Here is a 23,444-nt window from a genome sequence, read left to right on the forward strand (position 1 = left end):
CCTTCACAGTCCAGGATGCGCTAAATCGAACACATACGCCAAGGCAACGGAACTCGTCCGAGAAACAACAGTTCGACCTCGGAATATGTCCGAGAATGGATTCCCGGGCTCATAGTCAATACCGAACGGGCATTAATCCTGCAGCATCCTGCCAGGAACCAAGAATCTATACATCAGGATTTGCGCCGTTTCTTGGCCTCTGGGTCTTGTTCGACTTGGCAACCCGCCTACGTGCTCCTCTATTTGGCTGGTACTGCACCAATGCTGCACCAGCCAGTCTATACTTGTGGGGACCATCGTTCATAGCTCCAATACTACCTAGCCAGCTAGCTTGGCCGGGTGTTATAAGAGAAAAGCCCTCGCTGATTTTCGGGGCGCTCCTTGAACCCGTCGTACGTCGATTGCCTCCGATTAGCCATGGTCACCACCTCTTTTATTGCCTCTGCCGCTGCGGTCACTGGGTACTGGGTGGTTCATGCCGCAGCCGCCTCATCCGGGGTTTTCGAAGTCCCGTTGGAGTTGCGTAATGTCTATCCGGCCGCCAACTTCAACCGAAATGTGTCGACACGATACTGGCAGACGACTGTTCTGGACGGGCACTCGAACGAGGACTCCTTGGCACTCTCCCAGAACCTAACCGATGCATCTTTCATCGTACTGGACCAAGGCATGTATGAGGTTAGTGAACGAAAAACTTTCTTGTGGCGGTAGTATCAGACGATGTCGAGACTCACATTTCATGTGTAGCTCATTGGAATTGATGGGAAGAATGGGTGTGCGCCTTCCGTGGAACCTATCTTCGACTTCCCCCCTGGACCGTCTTACACCAATCGCCTCACTCATGATGGCATAGCCTACTCTCCAGAGTGTAACTGTATATTCCTGGGAGAGCTATACCCTCCAAACGAAGGTTTCTCCATGATTCCCATCCCGTGGATTTGGCGCATCAACCTCAACAGCAATCCGCCAAAGACGGAGCAGGTTAACCCGTCGCCCCCGCTCACCCTCGCCAACGGGGCAACCTATCACAAGGGAAGCATCTACTTCATCCAGGAGGGAAATAGAACGGTACCTGGAGGAATTGTCAAGATGGACCCCTTGACACTGAAGACTGAGGTGGTTCTCAACAACTGGTTTGGCCACCGGTTCAACAGCCCCAATGATATCGTCATCGACAACGACGACGTTGCTTACTTTACCGACGGCTACTACGGGTATGACACGTTCAAGACAACGCTGAAGCCTGAGCTCGCCAACGGAGTGTGGCGCTTTGAGATGAAGACCGGCAACCTGCGTCAGTTTACTGGCGCCGGAGGCGGCCCATTCACCAATCCCAACGGCGTGGCCCTGAATGCCAAGCAGGACAAGCTGTACATTACGAACCGTGGCTTGACCTCCAATGACCCTGCTGGCGGTCGCACGATTTACGAGTTCAACGTGAATAACAAGGAGGGCATCCCCGTAACTGGACCCACCGTGTTTTCGTACCAAGACTCGGGTTTCCCGGACGGTATCAAGACGGACAGCGCCGGCAGGGTGTATGCAAGCGCCAACGGCGGCGTGAACGTGTGGGACAAGACTGGCAGGCAACTTGGCATAATCAAGGTCCAAACGGGAGATGACTCAGTCCAGATGCAGTTCGTTGGGAATGATCTGTACATTGCTGGCCGAGAGCATCTCTACCGGGTTCACCTGAACGCCACCGGTAGCCAGGTATATTGAAGGGAAACACTATGATCAAGTTAGAATAAACGGCTAAATTCCGAGGGTGTATGCCAAGTTGAAACCGCTTTCTTCTCTCAAGTGCCTAACTAGCTGCAGAACGCATGTCTGGTATTGCTTTCAACGGGTAAGGTCAGATGCAGTCTATATCATATCTCTATATATCGTGGAAGTCATGACTCGAACGCCTGGCCGCATGTCCATGGGCCCCTGTCGCCTATTGCTTCCCAATCAATCAAACACATCAGTTGCATAGCGTACATTACGTAGCTCCTCCCACCACTTCTTGACTTCCTCTTCACTCCACTCCTTACCTCTAGCACGAAGACCAGCATCCTTCATTCTAAGAGCAACATCCTGCACACCGGCGCCCACACGCTTGGAGCCACAGACGAAGAGTTTGGCGTTACTATCCCATAGCTTGGCGACCTCCAATCGGTCTGCCCACAGGGCATCTTGGACATATTTGTTGCCTTCGCTCTTCTCCGGCGTTCTGGAGTAAGCCCGCTTCACCGTTGCTGCTCCGATCTTCTCCCACTCGGCCATCTCGTCGGAGTACAGGTCATCGCGCCCGGGTTCGCGGCACCCGTAGTACAGGACCAGAGGCGCCACCTTGCGTCCGGCCTCGATCAGAGCAGCCCGCTCCTGGATGAAGCCCCTGAAGGGGGCCAGGCCTGTGCCAGCGGCAACGCATATGACGGGCGTTTGCTCCATAGTCTGCGGGAGGTGGAACGAGGCATGCGATTGCCTGACGGAGACGTGTAGTTTGTCTCCTTCCTGGAGATTGTTAAGATACGAAGTTGCGACGCCTACGTGCAAACCTTGGCCTGATTTGGAGGGCGCTTCCAAGAGGGAGAAGGTTAATGTGACGTTGTTGGGCTTCCAGAGAGGCGACGAGGAGATAGAGCTAGATCCAGGGGTCAGTCATATATAATCAGAGGACTGAGACTCCAAACGCTTACTATTGCCGGACTCGCATGGGTGGCAGCATGGCGAGGAAAGAACCTAGTGGCAGTTTCACGGAAGGATACCGCTCCAGGAGATCGAGGATGGAGACGTGCTTCTCCGAAACCTCCTTTTCGTAGGACTCTCCCGCAATATCCCTGAGGGCTGCCTTATCGGCTTCAACTTCAGTTGCCTCGGCCAAGGCAAGAACGTTCTGAGGATAGTCAGCGTGGCTGATAGACATTGATCAGGAAGTCAAGGTACATACCCTCTTAGTCGCAGGCTGGGCCAACTCCACATATGCACCGAAAATATCTGAGGCTGAGATAGAAGTGTTCGTAGGCAAGGGGATTTGGCTATCTGCCTGTATCTCCAGATGAGCGTCCCATGGGAGTTCAAACTTCCTCATGGCCCGCGAAACGGTTTCCTTGGGGTTGATTGGAAGAACAGCAAGGTAGTCACCCGCGCGATACGTGTTGTCTGAGGGGAGCTTGATCTCAATGTGCTTCTTCACGGGTTCACCATTGGCTGTCAGGATCTTGGTCGCGATGACCTCGGCTTGCTGGACATCGGCACGAAGGGCAGACGTGCGGGGGCTGGTAACAGATACCTTCAAGGACGAGCCTTGATTGGCGGCCTGAGTGTCAGTGGAGGTTCCATACTGCTTAACTAATGCCGGCCAGAATACGTTATCCTCCCAGCTCTCGAAAGCCACGAACATATCAGAATCACCAGCGTCAGCGAAGCCGGTTGCCGCGAGTCGGCTAGCACCATTTTCCTCGAGCTTGCTGTCAATGAGTTTCGGAATACGGTAGAATGTCTGTCAAGGAAGTTAGTAGTCATGCAAAAAATCTCTTGCGCCAATCACCACTTACTGAAGCCCAATCGTGGTGACCACAACCGAAAACGGCGTATGACACATCCTTGAGCGCTGACTTGTCCTCAATACTCTCGAGGTACGAGACCAGATGGCGTGCATTATCTGGTGGCTCTCCCTCATAGGATGCGGTGAGAAACACGACAGGTTGATTCTTCGGGATGTTTCCATTGGCAGTGTCCATGCAGTCTACGGTCGAGGCCTTGAATCCATGCTGGGTAGCATCGGCGGCAAGGCGGTGAGCCATAGCCTCGCAGGTACCGCTGTTGGAGCCGTAAAGGATCGTAATGGGCTTTCCTTGGCCCGATGAGTGAGATTTCGATGCATCGGTTTGTCCCCCTTGGGCCGCCTTCTCGTCAGACGGGCCAAAACCAGCCAAGCGACGTTCAAGTGTCGTTGGTGTCAGTCCATCCCTGAGAATGGCACGCATATAGAAGCCGTTAGGCTTGATCGTCAGCGTCTGCTTATGCCGGAGACTGTAGTTAGGGTCGTCCAAGACAAAGTTGAAATTCTGGAGAAGCATAACCATCACAAGAACAGCCTCTTGCCAAGCGAAAGGGCGACCAATGCAGCCCCGAACCCCGTTTCCAAAGGGTTTCCATGCATTCTTGGGGAGCTTCTCAAAGTTCTCGTCCATCATGCGCTCTGGCTTGTATTCAAGAGAATCTTCACCGTACACCAAGGGATCGGTATGTGATTTCTTGATCATCATGACGCAAGGCTCGCCAGTGTGGACGGGATACTTTCCTCCGAGCAAGGTATCTTCGATAGCCTGTACCGATATCATGGGAATGGGTGAGTCCAAGCGGAGTGTTTCGCGGAGGATCTAGTAATTGTAAGCTATTTCTGCACTAAGGCCGCACCCTCTAGTACCTACTGCTGAGATATAAGGCAGTTTTGACATGTGCTCAACCTGTGTGCTGTTAGTTTCTGACAGATACCTACATGCACAATGTATTAACAACTGACCTTGATTGGGCCTTTGCCAACGACCCTGTCAACTTCCTCCTGGGCCTTCCTGTATACTATCGGATTCTTCAAAAGCTCGTAGAAAGTGAAGGACAAGAGTCCAGACGTTGTCTCATGACCAGCACTACAGTTTCGTGGTAAGCCAGATTCTTCATGGTGGCCCATAGCGGTGGTGGCTAGATCTGAGCAGCTCGGAAAGCCGGAGGATAAGCAAGCACGTACATTAAAAAGGTGATGAGGTTGTCAATGATTGACTGATCCGTCATAGAGACCCCGCTCTTTGGATCGACCCCCTTCAACATGGCGGCTAAGAGATCCTTACGGTCACTCTCACCAGACTTCCTCTCTTCGAGGACCTCCTCGGCGGTCTTTCGAAGGGTTGCAATGTCTGATCGGAACTTCTCCTCTTGGTTTCTGTAGAACCAAGCAGGCAGCGGCGGGCGCTGTGTTTTGGCTCCGGATTCTGTCAAGAAATCACCCATGGCGTCGATGAAAGGATGCAGGTCCTGGGTGTAGAAGCTGTTAAAGCGGAAACCCATTGCGCAGAGAGCCAGGGTATCCAGGGTTAGTCGAGTAAAGTCGTCAGTCGCCAAGATCGGGTTTGAGGACCCGTAGCGAGCCCACTTCATGGTCAATTGAGTTGCAATGTCGTGCATCTCATCGAACATGCCTCTTATGCTGATAGGGCCAAAGGCCGGCATCAGCACGCGATGGGCTATGCCCCAATTCGGTTCCTCTAGATAGGCGGTGAAGAGGCCATCATGGACACCGTCTCGGATCTCCTTCAGGGCGCCAGCTGGCACCTTCTTGAAGCGCTTCTCATTGCAGAGCTCGTCAACCAGGGCATGGTTGGAGCAGACGACGACAGTTCTGCCTGGTAATCTGAGTCGATATATGTCGCCGTGCTTCTCTGCGAGGTCCATGAAAGATCCCAAAGGGTAGGTCTGGTCAATGGAGGTTATATGGCCAATGAGGGGCAAGCCCGGCGGCTCTGGGATGGGGACTGGCTCGGTCATTGTGGTCGAATCTTCTGGTGATGCTGGGCAGAAGATGTCCGGGTGACTGTATGTGCGTGTGGGCAGACTAGAGTGAAACACGACGTCGAGCAGTCGTCAAATATTTATACGGCACCCAAGTTACTTGTCAGATGCCCGGTACGTCAGCTCAAGTAGCTTGAGGTGGGTCAACGCACGATTTTCGAACGGGGGCGTGAATTCCGGCGTCCAGTACGTATGACAAGACCAGCTAACTTCAAGCCAGAGTCCGCACATATGCTTATGCTAGCAGGGGGGCAACTCGTAGCCTTCTAGAAGCTGTCTTGGCCAAGGTATCCTGGATGCCACGCGCGGCACCGCAGCCCAGCGGCACGGAGGAACTGAGAAGCTTGCTGGCCACCGCCTGCCACCAACGCCAACGGATCGGCTGCTGCTAGGGACCGACATTGCACTAACGGCCTCGGGATCGTGCTTGAAAAGCGGGTCGATGCGGCGGAACCGAGGCTTGGACATACGGGGCATAGGGTGCATGACGGACATGCGCCTGATTGGGACATTGAGACGGGTCGCATAAGTTGACCCAAGGGGCTGCAATAGGGATATTTGCTGGTTGCCGAGCAGAAGGACCGGAGGACTTCCCTGCCCCTGACCTCCTCACAATATCGCATCGTGCCGCATCTTGGTATGGCGATGCAATGCACTGTGGTAAGTTATGTGGGCAATAAGCTTTGGTGCGGCTCCAGGCTGGTATTCAATGTTGTCATGGTTCAGGGTGATCTCGGGAGGCGCCGAACGAATCATGGGCGGCTGATTTTCGCTACAGGCAGCCCCATTCTCCTGCGTCACAAAAGCTCAGGCTTGTTCACCCAGAGAGAGAGCACACACTTATTGGGGGTTAGATACTACAACACAACATCAGAGAGAGTATAGCTCAGGGACCCATGTTTCTGCATGTGCCGATTGATGCCACCCTAGCGTCAGCCATAACGTTCACAGTGAGATTGACGAGCTCTGGTCCAGTTTGGCATGTGTCTTGCCGTGCGCTAAATCGTTAAGGCCGGGACAGGAGTTTCGGATGGGTTCCCTCAACGGCGTTGCCGCAACGGATCATGGCGGAAACGCCGTCGGGGTTTTAGCATCGAATCCACACCGCCGGGCGAAAACTTTGAAGCAGCGCAGCTGCAACGTCGCATTCGCCTACGCATTGCATATGCACTAATGATTACTTATCTGCAGGTTTGACTTCTGCTGAACTTGTTGACCTTATCAGATCTTCGAAATTGGTTGCCCTCTGGATTCGGCAAGGTTGCGGCGGCAGTTCGGGAAGCGGCACATACCCAAGTACTTTGTGAACTTAACAGCCCACAGTGGGGTCAAGGGAGTGCCCCCTTGTTCGCTTGCTCTGCAGGTCAGTGGTGTTAATGGGGCGTTTCGATCTTCTGTCAAACACCCCTACACAGATATAAAACATTATAGCAGCGAATATAGAATCAGGTTCGGATTCATGCGAAGCTCAGTCTCGTGTGCCTGTGTTTGTCTCCGCTAAAGTGTCCGCCTCCAACGCCGGTCGGTCTGCTCTACCTGCTGTTGTCTGTACGCAAAAATGTAAGTCTAGAGCAAATGCTTGAGAAGATTACGAGTAAAGAGATGGACCTACTCCCCCATCTACAGGCATGATCATGCCCGTAATCCATCTGGCTTCCTTGCTGCACAGGAATAGAATGGCTAAGTTAAGAGATATGTCAGTCTCGAATCCTTGCTCAATCTCGAAACTCGCTTACCATAGCCCACATCCCAACCCGTACCCTCTTGTTTTAGCAGGTTCTGGTTGATGCGCTACTGTATGGTTAGCTAGATGGCTAGCTAGAATCAAGCAAGGTCGGGCTACTCGCAGCTTGCCTCATTTCCTCAGTCATCCCTCGACCGCGGACCATGGGTGTATATACCATGCCAGGGCAGACGCAGTTGACGCGGATATTCTCAGGTCCATGTTGAGCAGCCATGGCTCTCGTCATCTGAATGACAGCCCCCTTGCTGGTGGGATAGAGCAAAGATGGATTTCCACCAAGCACTTCGCCATCGGCGCGTCAGTCTCTGGTGCACCGCCAGGCTTGACATCAGTCTACTCACAGCCGCTCACCGAACTCATGCTGACTATGGAGCCTCTCCCGTTCTTTCGCATCTCGGGTATCGCGTAGCGTGACATCAACATCATACTCGTGACGTTGATACGCATGTCGCGCTCCCACGCGTCAACGTCAAGCTTCGTGGCATCTCCCATGGCGCCACCGACACCAACTATGATTCCGTCAACGAGTTTGCTCACGCAGAGGTATTCCGTCTGGGCCCACCTATGTTGACAAGTATGTGCACAGTCCCATATAGTTGGACTGTCTTTGCGACTGCGGCTTTGCAGCTTTCCTCGACGGTGACATCTGCCTGGACCACTTCGGAAACGCCGCCTTCTTTATCAATCATCCGTTTCGTCTCGTTAGCCCAGGTGGGATTGAAGTCTACAAGAGCTACACGGGCACCTTGTCTCGCTAATAGTATTGCTGTGGCTCGGCCGTTGCCAATCTCACCTGTATTCTCTGATTAGCTACAAGCTCAACCCTACCTGACTGCTAACACAGCCGTACCATCCATACGCGAGCCCGCTCCCGTAACGATGGCAACTTCGCCGGTGAAATTGAATGCTTCTGATGGCGCCATGTCTCCGAGTTGCAGCAGTCAGTAGTGTATCTTCAAGCCGTCCAAAGGCCCAAGATAAATTCTGATGAGGTTTCTGTTATTCTTTGTACTGCGTCATCGCGCGTCTGCTGGTGAACATTTTTCCAGCCGTGCAGCAAGATGTGCCCCATGATTATGTGCACTTCTGTAAGATCTGCATCGCGCATCCGCTCCTCTCAGCTCTCAGCAAGCTTCTAATTACTGTAAGGATGTGCCATTCGGAAACGTTGTTCCGGTGACTAGGTGTACCCGCAAACTGGCCGCGGAGCATCGCCGTAAGCGACGTTCAACATTGATCTCCAATTCTCCAACAAGCTGGACGAAGCCATCCTAGATATGGCTCAGTGTCTAGACCATGTGCAGCAGTAGTCGAATCCTTCTCCGAATCCTTCTCACACTGTGCTTTCGCCGAGATTTACCTAGAGCACAGCGCAATGCATACGTACACAGAGTGGAGCATGACTTTATGCTTGGAAAGAGGAAAGGTGCCAGTGACTCTACCACCAGAAGCCGGTCGTTAATGCCTGTGGCCTTTGAATGATCTCCCACTCTGATCGATATACGTGATGCTTACATTGTAGTAATACATCGCGACGTCCTATGTCGCGGGTATGGATGTGCGCCATGTATTGGCCATTTTTATTCATCTGTTCACGATAACGACCGTCCCACTATAAAGACTATCTTAAGCCTGCTCGTACCTATGACTTTATCTAGCTATTCATCTACATCTATTTGATAGACGTCTAGCTTTGCATCAATCATATTCACTTACTGTGCTAACCAAAAATTAAGCCATTGTGCTATGCTCCGTAGACTCTCTTCCTTTACCCACCCTGGGCAATTATCAGCCTCCGCATATCAATTGGTTCGGGCACAGAGTATGGCACTTACTTTCATACGGCTTGTTCATGTCCCCACGAAGCGCAAACCCGTGCTCCACCCCAGAGAAAAGCTGAAGATTGTATAGCTTCTTGTTCTCATCTAGAACATCTATAGCTCTGTTCCGTGCCTCAGTGGGAAAAGTGTGGTCTACTTGGGCGCAGGAGAGAAAAAGGGGCTCTTCACACTTCCATGTCAGAAAGTTGGCAAAACAAAACATTCAGTGGATACTGACTCATCAGGTTCTCAAAGTGGTGCTCCTTGAGGAAAGCGGGATGTCCAAAGGCACCAACACTGCAGATGCCTCCCTTTGCAAGCTCGTTACAGACGTAAGGGGCACCGAAACAGTACCTGCTTATCTGTTAGTCATCAGTGCTCCACGGGACTTCATCAATGCCCGATATCTCACCCTACGCAGGCGAACTTGGTGCCTGAATCCGCGTACTGGCTTGATACTGCGCTGACCCAACGCGGTACTGCCTCTTCCGCAAACGATGTATGCTTCGCTTTCCAGGCCTCGTAATCAAACTCTGGATCCGTGGTAGTGTCGTGCCTGTTCGTTCTATGCTTCGTCACGGGATCCTTGCTCGTTCAAATGGTCAGTCAAAAATAGACGTTCTGAGATTGCACCCCGGGAACTCACTCCCCGAAAATAGTCTAAGCCAAGCACCATGAATCCGAATTCCGCAAAGGCGTCCATAACTAGTAAGCCATTCTTGAACATCCCCCAAACGTCCGGGAAGTAGAGTAATACATGTCCGTTTGCCTTCGTCTCGGACGGTTTTGATACGTAGGTTTGGATGTTGGAGATCGTCACATATTCACCCCTCGGTTCGCCTTGATGAATAGTTCCTCCAAGGCAGCAAGTATCAGAGGGCCCAGCCAGGTAGCTGTCAGAGACTGTCATGGCGGATTGCACTACCACAGCAGGAGTAAGGGGAATAATGGCAATAAAGATGGATCAATCCGAAAGATAATCCTGATGCATTGCTGGAGATCTCATTGCCTCGATCAGCAGCCGTCATCTTGCAGACATCTTAAATGCTGCTGCTTTGGACTCGCACGAACAGCTTCGATGCACGATTGGCGTAATGGATCGGATGGGCCTTCCCCACACCACCATAAGATTGTATCTCTAGTGTGATGCGGGGAGTGCTGGGGACAAGGGGTGTAATGGCTGGTAGCGAGGACGATACCCCGGCATGAGATTCTGCACTGTGGAGTGTCTATCTGTACGTCACCTGGCTCAGTAGTTCATTTCTCGAGAGCGGATTTAAGTCCGATTCTTCCGCAATCCTTCGTGGCAGAACAGGAGCTCCCGACCTGACCTTTAGTCGTTCCTTTCGACTGTATCGCATTGGTACTTGCCCTGATTGCCCACGATTGAACATTATGGGTGAAGAAACAGATGCTGATGTGGTCGGCCCTGTACTCCCCACAACGTCTACGATATCGGAACATCAATGGAAACTCAACGCGGTCCACGAGGTAAGCATGTTCCGATTATGAACCAGCATCGCCAAGCTAACTAACACTGCCAAAGCATGATGCCGTGGGTTACCGTGAATACGTCGAGGGTCTCGATATTGAGGTCACGGACAAGGAAGCCCGTCGGATCCGCTGGAAGATTGACCTCATCGTTCTTCCAATATTTCTCGTCACACAAGCGCTGCAGTTTATGGATAGAACGGCACTGAACTATGCGAACCTCTTCGGATACCAGACAGCTTTAGGATTGAAAGGCCAGGAGTTCAACTACTTATCTGCCAGTGAGTCAAAAACGGCTTGAATGGGGTAAGGAACACTGACAGACTCTCAGTCGTATACGCCGGCTATTTCTTCGGCCAATATCCGTGTGGTTGGTTGGTTGGCCGATACCCTGCCCAGAGGGTCATCGCGGTCGCGATCTTCCTATGGGGGGCAATGGTGCTAATCTTAACCCAATGCCGTACATTTTCGAGTGCGCTAGCCGTGAGGTTTATTTTAGGAATGTTTGAAGCGGCCGTCACTCCCGGGCTAACTCTGATGACCGGCTTCTGGTGGACAAGGCGTGAGATCCCTCTGCGGCAGTGCATTTGGTACTCCTCATTGGGCTGGGGTGGCATCGTTGGCTCATACATCTCCATGGGCATCTCAACCCTGCCAGCTATCATGACACCTGAGAGATGGGAGCTTATCTTCTATATTCTCGGATCCGCCACATGTCTCTGGGCATTTGTCGTATACTTCGTCTTGCCTGATACCCCATCAAACGCACGCTTCTTCAACCATCGGGAACGGATCGTAGCAGTGAAGCGGGTTGCAGGTAACGAAACCGGAATCAAGAATAAGGCTTTCAACAAGCAGCAAGCCATACTTGCGTTCTACGACCCAAAGACGATCATTCTCTTCATCTCTGTCTTCGCAGCGGCTATTCCTAATGGGGTGGTGAACAGTTTCTCTACGGTCATCATCCGGGATATGGGGTTCTCGACAACCATGACAACGGAACTAAAATCGGTAGGAGATGCCGTCCAAATCATCGCGTTGTTGATTGGCGGCACGATCACTTTGAATGTTCCGAACAGTCGACTTTTGACTTCGACTGGGGCAAATATCCTTTGCACGGTGACAGCAGCACTGACAGCTTATCTTCCACGATCCAATACGTGGGGAAGACTCGTAAGCTTCTGGTTGGTTAATGCTCAGTCTGTGGGCTTCACCGTCTCGCTGACGACAATTTCTTCAAATATGGCCGGCTATACTCACCGATCCTTTGCCAGTGGCTTGATATTGTAAGTGCCCCTCGTACGACTCTGTAAGCCCCCAACTGATCAGTGTTGGCTTTTTAAGCACGGCTTATTGTTGGGGCAACTTTGCAGGCCCATTCGTTGTCAAGGAATCTGAGGCTCCCGATTATAAAGGCGCGACAGTAGGGTTACTTGTCGGATACTCTATAAAACTTGGTTGCCATCTAGCACTATTGGGTTAGGTTCTTCCTTGAAACTCCACGCATCCAAGTACTAATTAAGTTTAGCATACATGTGGCTGGAAAACCGTCGAAGAGACCGAATCTATGGCCCTGCGCACAAAGACAGCTCAGACGAAGCTGGAATGCAAGACAAGACCGAGTTTGAGAACAAGGACTTTCGCTATGTATTGTAATCTGCAAATAGACGATACATGCAGCAAACGTAGGTCGCATTGGCTTACAGCTTGAATGAAGGTTCATGGGAGTCGCTCAATCACAGGAATCATGGTGCGCAAGTTAATTAATAGGCCGATCAGAGCAAGGCTGGTCAGGTGTGAACGCATGTGTCTGGTGCCGACCTGCATGCACGGTTTATCAAGCCGTCAATAAAGTAGTCTTCAGCTCACTGACTGGGCACTGGCCATGCAATAGGGTTGCATTGCAGTCCAGCTGGACGATGTCGGCATCTTTGAGAAACCTCTGAGCGGTTTCCTCTTGACGGGGAGAACTCCTTCCGTGACTTGGGGACCTATTCGCGACTAGTGCGAATGCGCAAAAGTCCCTGATACTCATGAGTTCACGGCTCGTCCTCGCAACAGCTGCATTGTCGGCTGCATGTCTCGTACGATACATTACCTACAGATAACGTCCCGCGCTGTGTAACAAGGCCAAGAGAGTCTGGATTTCTATTGCAATAAAAAAAAATGCACAATTATAAGCGTTGATGTCCGCAGTAAACCCCTACTTGGGTTCTCGCACTTACAAAAATATCAAGCTCAAAACATGTATTCAAGGCGAGTTTTCGTGGTCGTGGGCTTTGTCATTAAAGTAGCCTGCATCAATTTCAACTTCGAGTCAACCCAGCTGCAAGAGGCAGACATCAAAGACTTCCCCGCAATAGCCTTCGGGAACATTTCCAATTTGAATAGCACGTATGATGGGCCACAATGCAAGGTATTCCCCGAGTCTCCAGATTGGCCCTTGGATGACGAGTGGGTGAAACTAAACAACACACTCGGCGGTGCGCTACTCAAACCCGCGCCACCTGGCGCGGTTTGCTACAACAGTTCATCGTACTACAACTCAGACCAGTGTACATATATCGTACGGAACGCTGCGAATAGTCGCTTTTATATCAATGACCCCCTAACCGTTTTGACGGCATGGGCACAAGGAAACACCTGCCCCGCGACGTTAACGACGCAGGGTGTGTGTACCCAAGGAGGATTTCCAACGTACGTGGTCAACGCGACAACAGTCAAACAGGTACAAATTGCCGTGAACTTTGCCCGGAACAGAAACATACGGCTGGTCGTTAAGTAGGTCCTCCCATGCAAACTTGGCAGCACATTTCTAAAGTCTGTATCAGGAATACTGGCCATGATTTCAACGGCCGATCTACAGGCGCGGGCGCTCTAAGCATTTGGACACACAACTTGAAGAGCTTTGAGTATATGCCGCAGTATACTCAAGGTGAGTACTCCGGCAGGGCTGCGCGAGTCGCATCGGGCTTGGAGTCGTGGGAGATGTTCCCTTACATGGCGCTACATAACATGACTGTGGTCGTTCCTAGCGGATACACTGTCGGTCCGTATGGCGGCTGGATGGCTGGTGGAGGACATTCACTTCTAGGTTCTCTATACGGCATGGGAGCCGATCAGCCCCTTTCGCTTCAGGTAGTCACTGCCAACGGACGGTTTATCACTGCGGATCCAGAGACAAATAAGGACTTATACCACGCTCTTAGGGGAGGTGGACCTGGTAAGTATTGGTGCATTATCTGAGCCGACACAGCCGTCATTCTGATTACAATCACAGGGTCTTACGGTGTCGTGACATCAGCCATAGTGAAGGCATACCCACCAATCATAGTCACTGCCGCACCACTGAGCTTCAACCTCTTCTCTGGGCCTTTGTCAGTGAGTAGCATCACTGATGCACATCCATCAGCTGCAGATGACCCAGTAACAGTCAACGACACTGAGGCTTTCTGGAGTGCTCACAATCTCTATTACTACTTCGGTAAAGCTGTTGTCGATGATGCCAACGGAGCGACATATAGCTATGTTTCACGGACCGGCAATGGTAGCTACTCTTTCCGAAGTACGTTTGAGTTTCCAGGCAAAACTATACCACAGGTCAAGGCTTTCATGCAAACTCTTATATCTGCCATCAACGACCTGGGAGTTCCAGTCAAGAATGAAGACCCGACAGTCTCCACAAGCTGGACTTCCATGCGTGACGGGAAGGGGGACACTCCTGGCTCGTCTCGCTTCTCGTCGCGAATCTTTCCACAAAAAAATTGGGGAGATAAGGCACTTTTCAATCAGACAATGTGGGCTATCCGGGAAACTGTGGAAGCGGGCTACCAGTTTCATGGCATACATATGACCCCATCAGAAGCAAAAGCCGGATACCCTGGTAACAACGCGGTTAATCCTGCATTCCGAACAGGCCTCATGCATGCAGACGTGTTCGATCGCACTACTGGTGCAAGCACGTCTCCCGAAGAGGTAAAGAGTAATCACGCTCGTCTTGACTCCTACATGAACAAGATACGGGCGGTCACCCCTGGAGGAGGGGCCTATGTCAATGAGGCCGATGTGCTAGAACCTAATTGGCAGACAAGTTTTTGGGGTAGCAAGTACGAAGGTCTTCTGGAGATCAAGAAGAGACACGATCCGTGGGGGCTTTTCTGGGCTCCCACTACTGTTGGAAGCGAGGAGTGGGCTGTGAGGACATCGGATGGCCTGCCCACACAGAACGGTCGGCTGTGCAGGGTTTGAGTGCTGTGGTCATAACTTTTCTCTGTTGAGCACATTTGGAATGAGGGTCTGGGCTATTTTGGTTGTCTTCTCAGAATAATTTGTACGCAGACTATTGTGACCAACCATCGCCACCGTGGCGAAACTTTCCTTGCCCTTACCCGTAGAATACCCCGTGAACGCCGAAGCCAAGATAAAATGAAACCATACAATTTCGAGCTTGAAAAGATCGAGTCAAAGAAGGCTGCCTCACCAAGGAATGTAAGGGTATCATACGCTGAAGACCTGATCTATGCCACCTGAAATTGGAAGAAAGGAATGGATTGTAGACAGAGTTGAGTTTAACGACACCAGTCGTCGTTACCCGCAATGGACATTTTGATCTCAAGTCGACCAGGTGTAGAGATCTCTTGCGTATGGCCCTGGAGAAAGGATAAGCTCTCTGCCTTGCGGTTCAGTAGCCCGCTAAGACGTGCGAGGTCAAGTGTTTCGATTGCTGGGTAGATGCGCTCTTGACTAGGGACTTGCCCGTGAATGAGCCACCCATTCTCATGCATACACTGCCATAGCTCCTGCTTCATTGCCTCTTTGGTGAGCGTGGAGTGGTAGATCATACTGAGTGCTTGGACGAGCATATGCTGGACATGGTCATCGCCTTTGTTGTCGTGTAAGTGTGGGTTGCGCGTCTTGATCTGGTGAATGTGTACCTGAGGGATCCGCGAATGCTTCTTCTCCTTGTTGTCGAGCATCCCACTCAAGTTTTCAAGCAGATCGATGTATTGATAAGGCTCGATCGCAAACCCACTCGCGAACCTTAGCCTCATGCCCAGAGACATGGTCATTGCATGCTCGCCAGCATTGCCTGTCGTGATGCACTCGGTGCCATAGCCCGAGTAATCCTGGAGCAGCGAATTCAGCCAGTGATTAACAACTTTTGAACTTCGCCCCTTGCATTCAAACACCATCCTTCCGTTCTTTTGCTTCGGCTTGGAGCTCCATGACAGCCGAATCATTGCATTGGGTGTTTTCGCCAGGTGGAAGCCAGCAGCATACGCCTTGCAGTATTCATGCACAGACCCAGGGATGTAGTTGTCGGCGTCGATAAAGCCAATGTATTGCCTCCCTGTCAAGGCGGCTAAGGCCATGCCAAGAAACATGCCCTCACCTTTCCCGTCGTGGATCAGGCCATCCTCCGCAACTAGGTCAGGTGCACCCGCCGAGAGAAAGGCTTTGGCGGCTCCTGGGTCTTTCTGGTGTATTGCAATGGCTGTCCGATCGGCTTCTTTGCAGAAGCTTTCTAGGAACTGCTTTTCAGTCTGAAACCTGTCGACAGGGTTACGATCGCTGTTGGATACAAGTATCACAAGGCAGTCGTGCGGGATGCCGGAGAGCACCCCTTCGATGGTCCTTTTGTGTTCGTTCTTACATAGAACGACTATGACCATCTGAGATTCGATGGCCAGGAGCGCGGTTCTTGATACAACAGAGCTGGATGATGTGCATCGCCCAGACCCGGCATCCAATTCGATGACTCGCTGTAGTTCATGAATTTGAACCGAACCAAATTGGTCAAAGTTGCTAGAGGTACTCAGTCTCATGGTGTGCCTCGGGAGAGTGAAGTGGGTTGTACTACATCAGAACCGAGCAGGGTGGCAAACCTCGCGGTTGATATATACTCTTTCTACGCCGTACTTTCTTCACGTACGTTTGTTTTCATGTACCTTTGTTTGTTGGTTGAAAGTCTGTCAGTCCAGCATTCCTTGGTAATCCGGTGGCACTCTTGCCCGGGCTTAATTATTTTGGTATTATAATCGCCCCAGTTTTGAGGCTCAAATCAGGTAAAGTGTGTTATCAGCTGCCTAAAATAGATAGCTGAGCTGAGTTTGCTGGGTTCCGGACACCTAACCCGACCGTCTGGACTCTTCTCCGCACAATCCAGGCCAAGGCTCAAGCACAGTCGCAAACAACGCAGGCATGGCTCTAAATCGAACCACGAAGCTAGCGGCCAGTCCTAGGACACCTAATGGGAGGCTGTGCTGTATGGAATCCATGACGTTGATTCGTTTCCAGCTGGCTGGGTGAAGGTCCAATAAGCGTTGAAAAGTCCCATACAGCTGGCCGTGACCGCCAACGCCGTTCCGTGCTATTGGTAGCCCTATCAGCCACACTCTTCTCGGAACCCCTGTCAGACGGGGTGGGGGCAAATAATACTCACCATCGGACCTGGTCATGACTAACCTTGGAGCCTGCGACCGGTATCATCGTGACTACGGACCTCAATCAGCTTGGTTCAGCTTCCACTGACTACTTCCCGTTTGGGATCTATGTCACGATTCCACTCGAGACGGAACATCTGGGCTGTAGGAATGACAATGGATCTGAAAGGTTGAACCTAGGCTTTTTGATGCTGTTATCTACCAAGCCCATGGTCCTCAATTCTGATAGGTTACCGCACCTCCGGCAAGCTGTCTGGGATAATTTTAGTTACCCCCAAACGTTTGAAGGCGCGTTCCCATATGCCTGTTCAGTGCCCCTTCCTCCGTTAACCCTGTGTTGTAAGTCTCCGACATGTCATATCGACTGTCGAAGTCGGACTGCATCATCAGGTATATTCGAATCCAGGCGCGATGCAAGGGCTGCCAAACTGACCAAACTGCAAGCCCCAATTCCGTTCCATCTTTTCTCAGGTACCGGATCTCGTCAATGTATGACCGGGTTTCTACCGGATCGATCGTTCTCTGCTATCCTTACCCCCTGTAGCCTTAAGCAGGAGCCTAAGATCGGCCACTTCTTCGCCCATGTAGACGCGGACTGAGTGTCTGTAACGTTGAGTGCTCCTTCCAGACGCTCGCAGCACGGTGGTGTCAACGTTACATGATATGTCTGACGTACAATCAGTTTCCAAGCTGGGCCGGTGGACAATGCGGTCCAATTCCTGCTCCAGCACGGACACGGACGGCTTGCCAACGTCCTATGAAGCGTACTCCCGGCAGAGATTCATTCATATCTTGATTGCTGACCCCATTGCATGGAACTTTTGGTTCGGCAGAATCCAAAGAGGTCTCTTGTCCAGGGTCGATTGGATGATCCTTCCACAAGTCTGGTAGAGAGCAGTGAACTACCTTGACATGATATGGTCGCCCACACATTGGTACAGACTCAAAGGAGAGTACTCGGGTATGATTTATCAAATGATTCTCCAGAACAAGACAACCATATCATTTTGTCCTATCTGATACGACACAGTAGTCCGGTGTCATCGTCGCGCGCTTGAAGGCATTCTCACTCTTGAAGCTTGATCATGCCACAGCATTGATGTAACCATGCCCCTTTGACACTGCAGTACGTCAGGAAACATGATAATGAGGTGAGGTGATTTATCAACTTGCCGAGGTGAATGACTGTGCTGGTCCAAGCCATATATGAAGGTCTTTACAAAACTTTATGTGTTACTTCTCGTAGATTCTCCAGAGGAATGTCGGTGCAATGGAGAATGTATAACAGACAGCTATCTGGCCTGTATGATGCCCACAGGAGAGCAGACGGGTGTCCAAGTTCTTGAACGTTTCCCCGTACTCCGTTCTTTGGGAGTCGTATAGTATCGTTCACAACGGCCCCAGCCGGTGATATCACCAGCATAGGCATTGTGCTGCTTTCCAATATCGTGTAGTACAGGCCAGTAACAGAGCATTATTGGTGATCATGATGGATCATATCGGCAGCAGGCTACTTTGTATTGAGTGGTCAACTTTGTCATCAGGGGCGGGTAACACCCGCGTGGAACAGATAATGAACGCATATCTGGAGCCGTCGCTTGCGGTGTTATGTCCAACGTGCGGGGATATGCGAGGCAAAACAAAGAAGAGCTCGTTGATAATACGTGGACGCGACAGTCTTTGAATGAAGCTGGAAGACGCCGATGCTGTAAACATTAGGTAACCTCGCCGGAGAAGGTGGCTTTTCGTAGTCAAATACCTTTCTTTTTTACTCGCCCGTGATGGAATGGCGTTCAACCTAACGTGTGCAAGTAACGTTAATGAACCTACTAGATTATGTAACTATAAGCAGGTCTGCTTAGATCTTGACGGTACCCACTGACCATCCATCTCGCAAGTATAGCTTAGTAGATTCAACCCTGTTTCCTATGGGGACAAGGATATTATGATCTTCCTACAGCTTGCAGGATGTTGCTCGCTTAGGTAACAGAAATATCCGTGACATGTCATAATTGAATCACTATCGTCTGGATTGGTTCAGCTTCGACTTCGAGAAAGAAATCCGCGTCTCCACAACGCCAACTTTCTACGCCGTGTGCAACTACTTCTAGATATGGATTACACCATTTAAACTACCCGTCGGCCAATGCGATAAATGGCCGACGGGTAGGTTGACAAAGGCAGTGAGTGGATGGTGGAAAATGGCCCGCCCCTGGTCCAGTTCAAGTTGGCCATCTGCCGGTTGAATTATTAGTGTCGCAGGCGTGGCGCCATAACTGGGTGCACCCCTGGCAAGTCTCTTTTCCAGATTTGGGTGCCGATCACACCACCCGCAACATGGAATGCTGAATGGCGCAGTTGGTGGCCGACAAGCCTACTCCAACACCTTTCGCGACACAGGATGCGGAGAACTTTTGGCCATCATGATGATCGACCGCCCCTGCACCATTGTTTAACTAGTACCTACTTAGTCAGATTCCCACACTCTGGCACAGAGGTTGGACCACGCTCATCTATCTGGGGCAACACCGTAGTTGGGTACTCACTTACACGGCTCCTGCGAGACACAATGCTGCGTGTCTTTCGTCATGCTATCTCCTATCTCTTCTCCTCGGGTAGAGAACTTCGTCCCATCATTGGACGGATGTAACGTCGCACGCACTCCATCTGGCTCCACTAGGACGATAGATTCGACTACACAGCACTGCGTAAAGCTTGTCTGTGAAATCCTGCCTTCTGCCAGGTCTGCCTTCTCCACCAGCCCACCCCCAGCAATCTCGAGGCTTGGTGCTGGCAAGCCATTCCTTGCCTTCCCCGCATCTCACCAGCGGCACTAGACCCTCCTCCTCCAGGTCCACCCCCGCCATCCGCTGGGTCTATTAGCTTCGTCGGCATGTCTTGCACCGGGCAACCCGGGGACGGGACTGATTCTGTATCCTTACGACCCTTGCTAGGCCGGGTTTCGCTATGCTCCTCGAAGTCTGATGACACAGGATCTGCATGCGTGCAACAGAATCCCCACTGACAGCCAGGCCGCCGCGCGGTCTTCATAAATGGGCGCGTGCTGCCGTGACGGCCCCAGAAGTCTTCTGGCTCAAGCTCTACTTGCCAAGTCGCAGATTGCTTGGGAACCCGCAAATCGCCAGACCGCATCGCGACGAGCCCCAGAGTACCAAGGCGCCGAGACGCTGCAAAGAGTCAAAAGCAATGGGGTTCAAAGCATTCCTCAAGCGCCGATCGCTCCGCGCCCCCGATGACAAGAGAACCCGGGCGGCCGAGCTTACGCTAAGAGAGTCGCTCTACCCCATTTGCCTGGTGACAGTTTTGTTCTTCCTGTGGGGATTCAGTTACGGCCTGCTGGACACATTGAATAAGTGAGTGTATCTTGGGATTTGACGTAATGGCCATTACGTTCCCGATGTCAATGAAACTGATGCGACTGCACCAGGCATTTCCAGAATACTCTTGGAATTAGCAAGTCGAGATCCAGTGGTTTACAGGCCGCCTACTTCGGGTAAGCTAGCTGCGTGCGTGTGGAGTAGTCGTCAATACCTTATACTCATGCCAGTCCAGCGCATATCCTATAGCTTCTCTTGGGCACGCAAATTGGATACTTCGACACTATGGCTACCGCGCGACTTTCATGTGGGGCCTCTGCCTGTACGGCATCGGAGCCCTGATCGCGTTCCCTTGTATCCAGGCGCGGTCGTTCGCCGGCTTCTGTGTCTCCATCTTCATCGTTGGAAACGGGCTTGGCTCTCTCGAGACAGCTGCCAATCCATACATCACCGTCTGCGGGCCGCCCAAATTTGCCGAGATCCGAATCAATATTTCTCAGGCATTCAATGGCATTGGTACCGTGATTGCTCCAGGTGCGTTTACTTGAACATATCTGGCGATTGACGGAACACTAACGAGTCCCGTCTCGAACAGTCCTTGGATCCTACGTTTTCTTCAAATTCAGCGATGAAGAAGCGCTACGGAACGTGCAGTGGGTGTATGTTGCCATTGCCATCTTCGTCTTTCTCCTGGCTACGGCATTCTTCTTTTCGACCATCCCTGAAATTACGGACGCGGACATGGCGTACCAGGCGAATGAGACCCATGCGAATGCGGATGATAAACCATTCTGGAAACAATACCGACTGTTCCATGCCGCCTTTGCCCAGTTCTGCTATACGGGCGCCCAAATCGCTGTCGCAAGGTAAGCCGCCCCTGTGAATAAGCACAAATGGCCAGTTTGTTGACAGAATCAGTTACTTCATCAATTATGTTACGGAAAATGGAACCACGGACGACTCATCTCTCGGCTCACAGTATCTGTCAGGTGCCCAGGCCGCATTCACAGTCGGTCGATTCTTCGGCGTGTTCGTTATGAACTATGTACGACCTCGTTGGGTTTTCCTGGTTTTCCTTACAGCGTGCATGGTCTTTATCGCACCGTCCATCACACAGCGAGGGGTGACCGGAATGTCGATGCTGTACGTGACATTGTTCTTCGAGTCTATTTGCTTCCCCACCATTGTTGCGTTGGGCATGAGAGGGCTCGGTCGCCACACCAAGAGAGGCTCTGGCTGGATCGTTGGCGGCGTGTTGGGAGGTGCCGTTGTTCCGGCAATCACCGGCGCTACCGCTGACCGCCATGGAACTCCGCTTGCCATGGTCGTCCCCCTCATGTTCTTCGTCGCGGCTTGGACTTATTCCCTGGCTGTCAACTTCATCCCTGCTTATAGAGACCCGGCCGACGCCTTCTCGACGACTGAGGTTGGTCTTACTGGTCACCACGACGCTGCGGATGAAGAGGCCGGCAAAGGTGTTGTCCTAGGGACCGAGAAGGCTGAGGAGGGCGCTACAGGCGTAGAGGACGTCAGGTAGAGCAGGTTGTCATCCTGCGATGAGTGCTTCCAAGTGCCTGCGCCCCAAACGAACGATGACCTAGGGTTAAGGATTGGCATTCACCGTGACAGAGCAATATACATGTCAATAGATATTTTTGCACTCGGTGTGAAAGCCTATGTCATATGTTTCGTCGTATGAAACTCGTGCTACAGGACTATCAGCTCTCCTGTGTGTTGTTCGCATGCCGTTTTGTGTGCTCACTCGTCAACCTGGAACTGTTTTCCTTGGCAGGGTACTATGAGCACCAAATATGGATTGTAAATTTGGCTTTTATATGCATGCAACCTTTGTCAGTCTATCTTTGAGAAACCCGGATAAGACCGTAATGCCCACGTCGATTCACACCCCCTATGCTGTATCCTCCATGATGCCGTTTTTCCCTGCCAATTTTGACGAGTGCTTTGCTATCCTGAAAGCTTTCAAGATGGTATCTCTCTGTGAGTCATCAATCCACCTGAATGTCCTGTCACCGCAAGACCCAGCCAGCAAGTTCTCTTCCGTTGCCCACACGTAGTCCTCGTGTTCTAGAGGGTCGAGGGTTACCGCCGGCTTAGCCGCTGCGCCGTCAGCTGCCTGCTCGACCTGCACCAGGAACGTCACCTTCCCCCAGGATAGATCGTCGCTTGATTTCAATGGCTTCTCGTCCACGAGCTTCAGGATTGCCGTGGCTCGCAGGCCGGCCTCCTCCTCGAGCTCACGGCACGCAGCTCCTAGCACGCTCGTGTCTTGCTCTTCGCACATGCCGCCTGGGATTTCCCAGCAGAGTCCTCCCCAGTCGTGGCGGCTGCGTTGGATGAGCAGCATCTGGTCGTGGTGTACGACCACGGCACCGACTACGAGCCGGTCGAGGTCGGGCCTGCAGTGCTGGATATACGCCGCCGGGGAGACCTGGAAGCGGGCCAGATCCTCGGCTATGATGTGGGTCGGAATCGGCGGGCTAACAGTAGCGCTCGCAGCAGGAGAGACCGTCATGGTAGACATGAACGCTAACTAACGCAAGAAAATGGATCGTGGACGGGAGGACTTCGACCGATCAGCTAGCCTTGCCGAGTTGTCGGGAGTCTCTTAGACGGAGAGGGCTGACCGATGTTTGCCGGATTCTTTTCGCGACTTGGCAAGCGATTCAGTTGTGTATCCCGTGAGTCAGACACCGATGAACAAGATCCACCACGGACGTAGGGGTCGGAGAGCGCTTGCGGTACACACACACACACACACGCAACGCCGAGGATAGTGAATGTCCTATGCTGCGCTGGGCTGACCCCTGAAAGGCGGGCGGCAAACTGGCTTTCTTATGTAGCCCGACACCGAACGTCTGCCTGAGCATCACACGAGCCTATGGCCCAGTTGGCCCCAAACGGCTGCCTCTCTCCAGGTACCAACACAAACATTTAGATCCACGTGGACCAGGGGGGGGGGCCTGGGACCACATCCCGACTGCGCCGTTGGCATGGTATCAAAAGCAAAGAGAGAGAGAGAGAAGGAGAACGCGAA

General features: G+C 51.9%; 9 protein-coding genes across 9 annotated transcripts; 4 read left to right on the forward strand and 5 right to left on the reverse strand.

Annotated features, from left to right (window-relative positions):
* Positions 1 to 417: 417 nt before the first annotated feature.
* On the forward strand, positions 418 to 1,722 carry JN550_005841 (uncharacterized protein; the record flags this gene model as incomplete). The annotated part of the gene is made up of 2 exons (XM_049317512.1): positions 418 to 678; positions 748 to 1,722. 2 exons carry the CDS (start codon positions 418 to 420, stop codon positions 1,720 to 1,722), a joined length of 1,236 nt encoding a protein of 411 aa, XP_049172084.1.
* Positions 1,723 to 1,953: 231 nt separating this feature from the next.
* Positions 1,954 to 5,529, reverse strand: JN550_005842 (uncharacterized protein; the record flags this gene model as incomplete). The annotated part of the gene is made up of 7 exons (XM_049317514.1): positions 1,954 to 2,629; positions 2,685 to 2,881; positions 2,936 to 3,487; positions 3,543 to 4,370; positions 4,422 to 4,457; positions 4,514 to 4,637; positions 4,736 to 5,529. 7 exons carry the CDS (start codon positions 5,527 to 5,529, stop codon positions 1,954 to 1,956), a joined length of 3,207 nt encoding a protein of 1,068 aa, XP_049172085.1.
* Positions 5,530 to 7,141: 1,612 nt separating this feature from the next.
* JN550_005843 (uncharacterized protein) lies at positions 7,142 to 8,220 on the reverse strand (the record flags this gene model as incomplete). The annotated part of the gene is made up of 6 exons (XM_049317515.1): positions 7,142 to 7,233; positions 7,290 to 7,344; positions 7,455 to 7,579; positions 7,639 to 7,806; positions 7,860 to 8,090; positions 8,148 to 8,220. 6 exons carry the CDS (start codon positions 8,218 to 8,220, stop codon positions 7,142 to 7,144), a joined length of 744 nt encoding a protein of 247 aa, XP_049172086.1.
* Positions 8,221 to 9,009: 789 nt separating this feature from the next.
* JN550_005844 (uncharacterized protein) lies at positions 9,010 to 10,027 on the reverse strand (the record flags this gene model as incomplete). Its single annotated transcript, XM_049317516.1, has 5 exons — positions 9,010 to 9,074; positions 9,133 to 9,222; positions 9,356 to 9,471; positions 9,530 to 9,702; positions 9,764 to 10,027. The coding sequence occupies 5 exons, from the start codon at positions 10,025 to 10,027 to the stop codon at positions 9,010 to 9,012; spliced, it is 708 nt and encodes a 235-aa protein (XP_049172087.1).
* A 485-nt stretch (positions 10,028 to 10,512) lies between these two features.
* On the forward strand, positions 10,513 to 12,264 carry JN550_005845 (uncharacterized protein; the record flags this gene model as incomplete). Its single annotated transcript, XM_049317517.1, has 5 exons — positions 10,513 to 10,608; positions 10,664 to 10,889; positions 10,940 to 11,894; positions 11,953 to 12,086; positions 12,137 to 12,264. The coding sequence occupies 5 exons, from the start codon at positions 10,513 to 10,515 to the stop codon at positions 12,262 to 12,264; spliced, it is 1,539 nt and encodes a 512-aa protein (XP_049172088.1).
* Positions 12,265 to 12,853: 589 nt separating this feature from the next.
* Positions 12,854 to 14,856, forward strand: JN550_005846 (uncharacterized protein; the record flags this gene model as incomplete). The annotated part of the gene is made up of 3 exons (XM_049317518.1): positions 12,854 to 13,389; positions 13,440 to 13,831; positions 13,889 to 14,856. The coding sequence occupies 3 exons, from the start codon at positions 12,854 to 12,856 to the stop codon at positions 14,854 to 14,856; spliced, it is 1,896 nt and encodes a 631-aa protein (XP_049172089.1).
* A 320-nt stretch (positions 14,857 to 15,176) lies between these two features.
* Positions 15,177 to 16,433, reverse strand: JN550_005847 (uncharacterized protein; the record flags this gene model as incomplete). The annotated part of the gene is made up of 1 exon (XM_049317519.1): positions 15,177 to 16,433. The coding sequence occupies one exon, from the start codon at positions 16,431 to 16,433 to the stop codon at positions 15,177 to 15,179; it is 1,257 nt and encodes a 418-aa protein (XP_049172090.1).
* Positions 16,434 to 20,051: 3,618 nt separating this feature from the next.
* JN550_005848 (uncharacterized protein) lies at positions 20,052 to 21,926 on the forward strand (the record flags this gene model as incomplete). Its single annotated transcript, XM_049317520.1, has 5 exons — positions 20,052 to 20,425; positions 20,500 to 20,565; positions 20,625 to 20,923; positions 20,985 to 21,255; positions 21,308 to 21,926. The coding sequence occupies 5 exons, from the start codon at positions 20,052 to 20,054 to the stop codon at positions 21,924 to 21,926; spliced, it is 1,629 nt and encodes a 542-aa protein (XP_049172091.1).
* Positions 21,927 to 22,298: 372 nt separating this feature from the next.
* On the reverse strand, positions 22,299 to 22,922 carry JN550_005849 (uncharacterized protein; the record flags this gene model as incomplete). The annotated part of the gene is made up of 1 exon (XM_049317521.1): positions 22,299 to 22,922. One exon carries the CDS (start codon positions 22,920 to 22,922, stop codon positions 22,299 to 22,301), a length of 624 nt encoding a protein of 207 aa, XP_049172092.1.
* Positions 22,923 to 23,444: the final 522 nt, after the last annotated feature.

This window comes from Neoarthrinium moseri (assembly GCF_022829205.1).
Source record: "Neoarthrinium moseri strain CBS 164.80 chromosome Unknown scaffold19_Wmoseri_CBS_16480, whole genome shotgun sequence".
NCBI classification, from domain to species: Eukaryota; Fungi; Ascomycota; class Sordariomycetes; order Amphisphaeriales; family Apiosporaceae; genus Neoarthrinium; species Neoarthrinium moseri.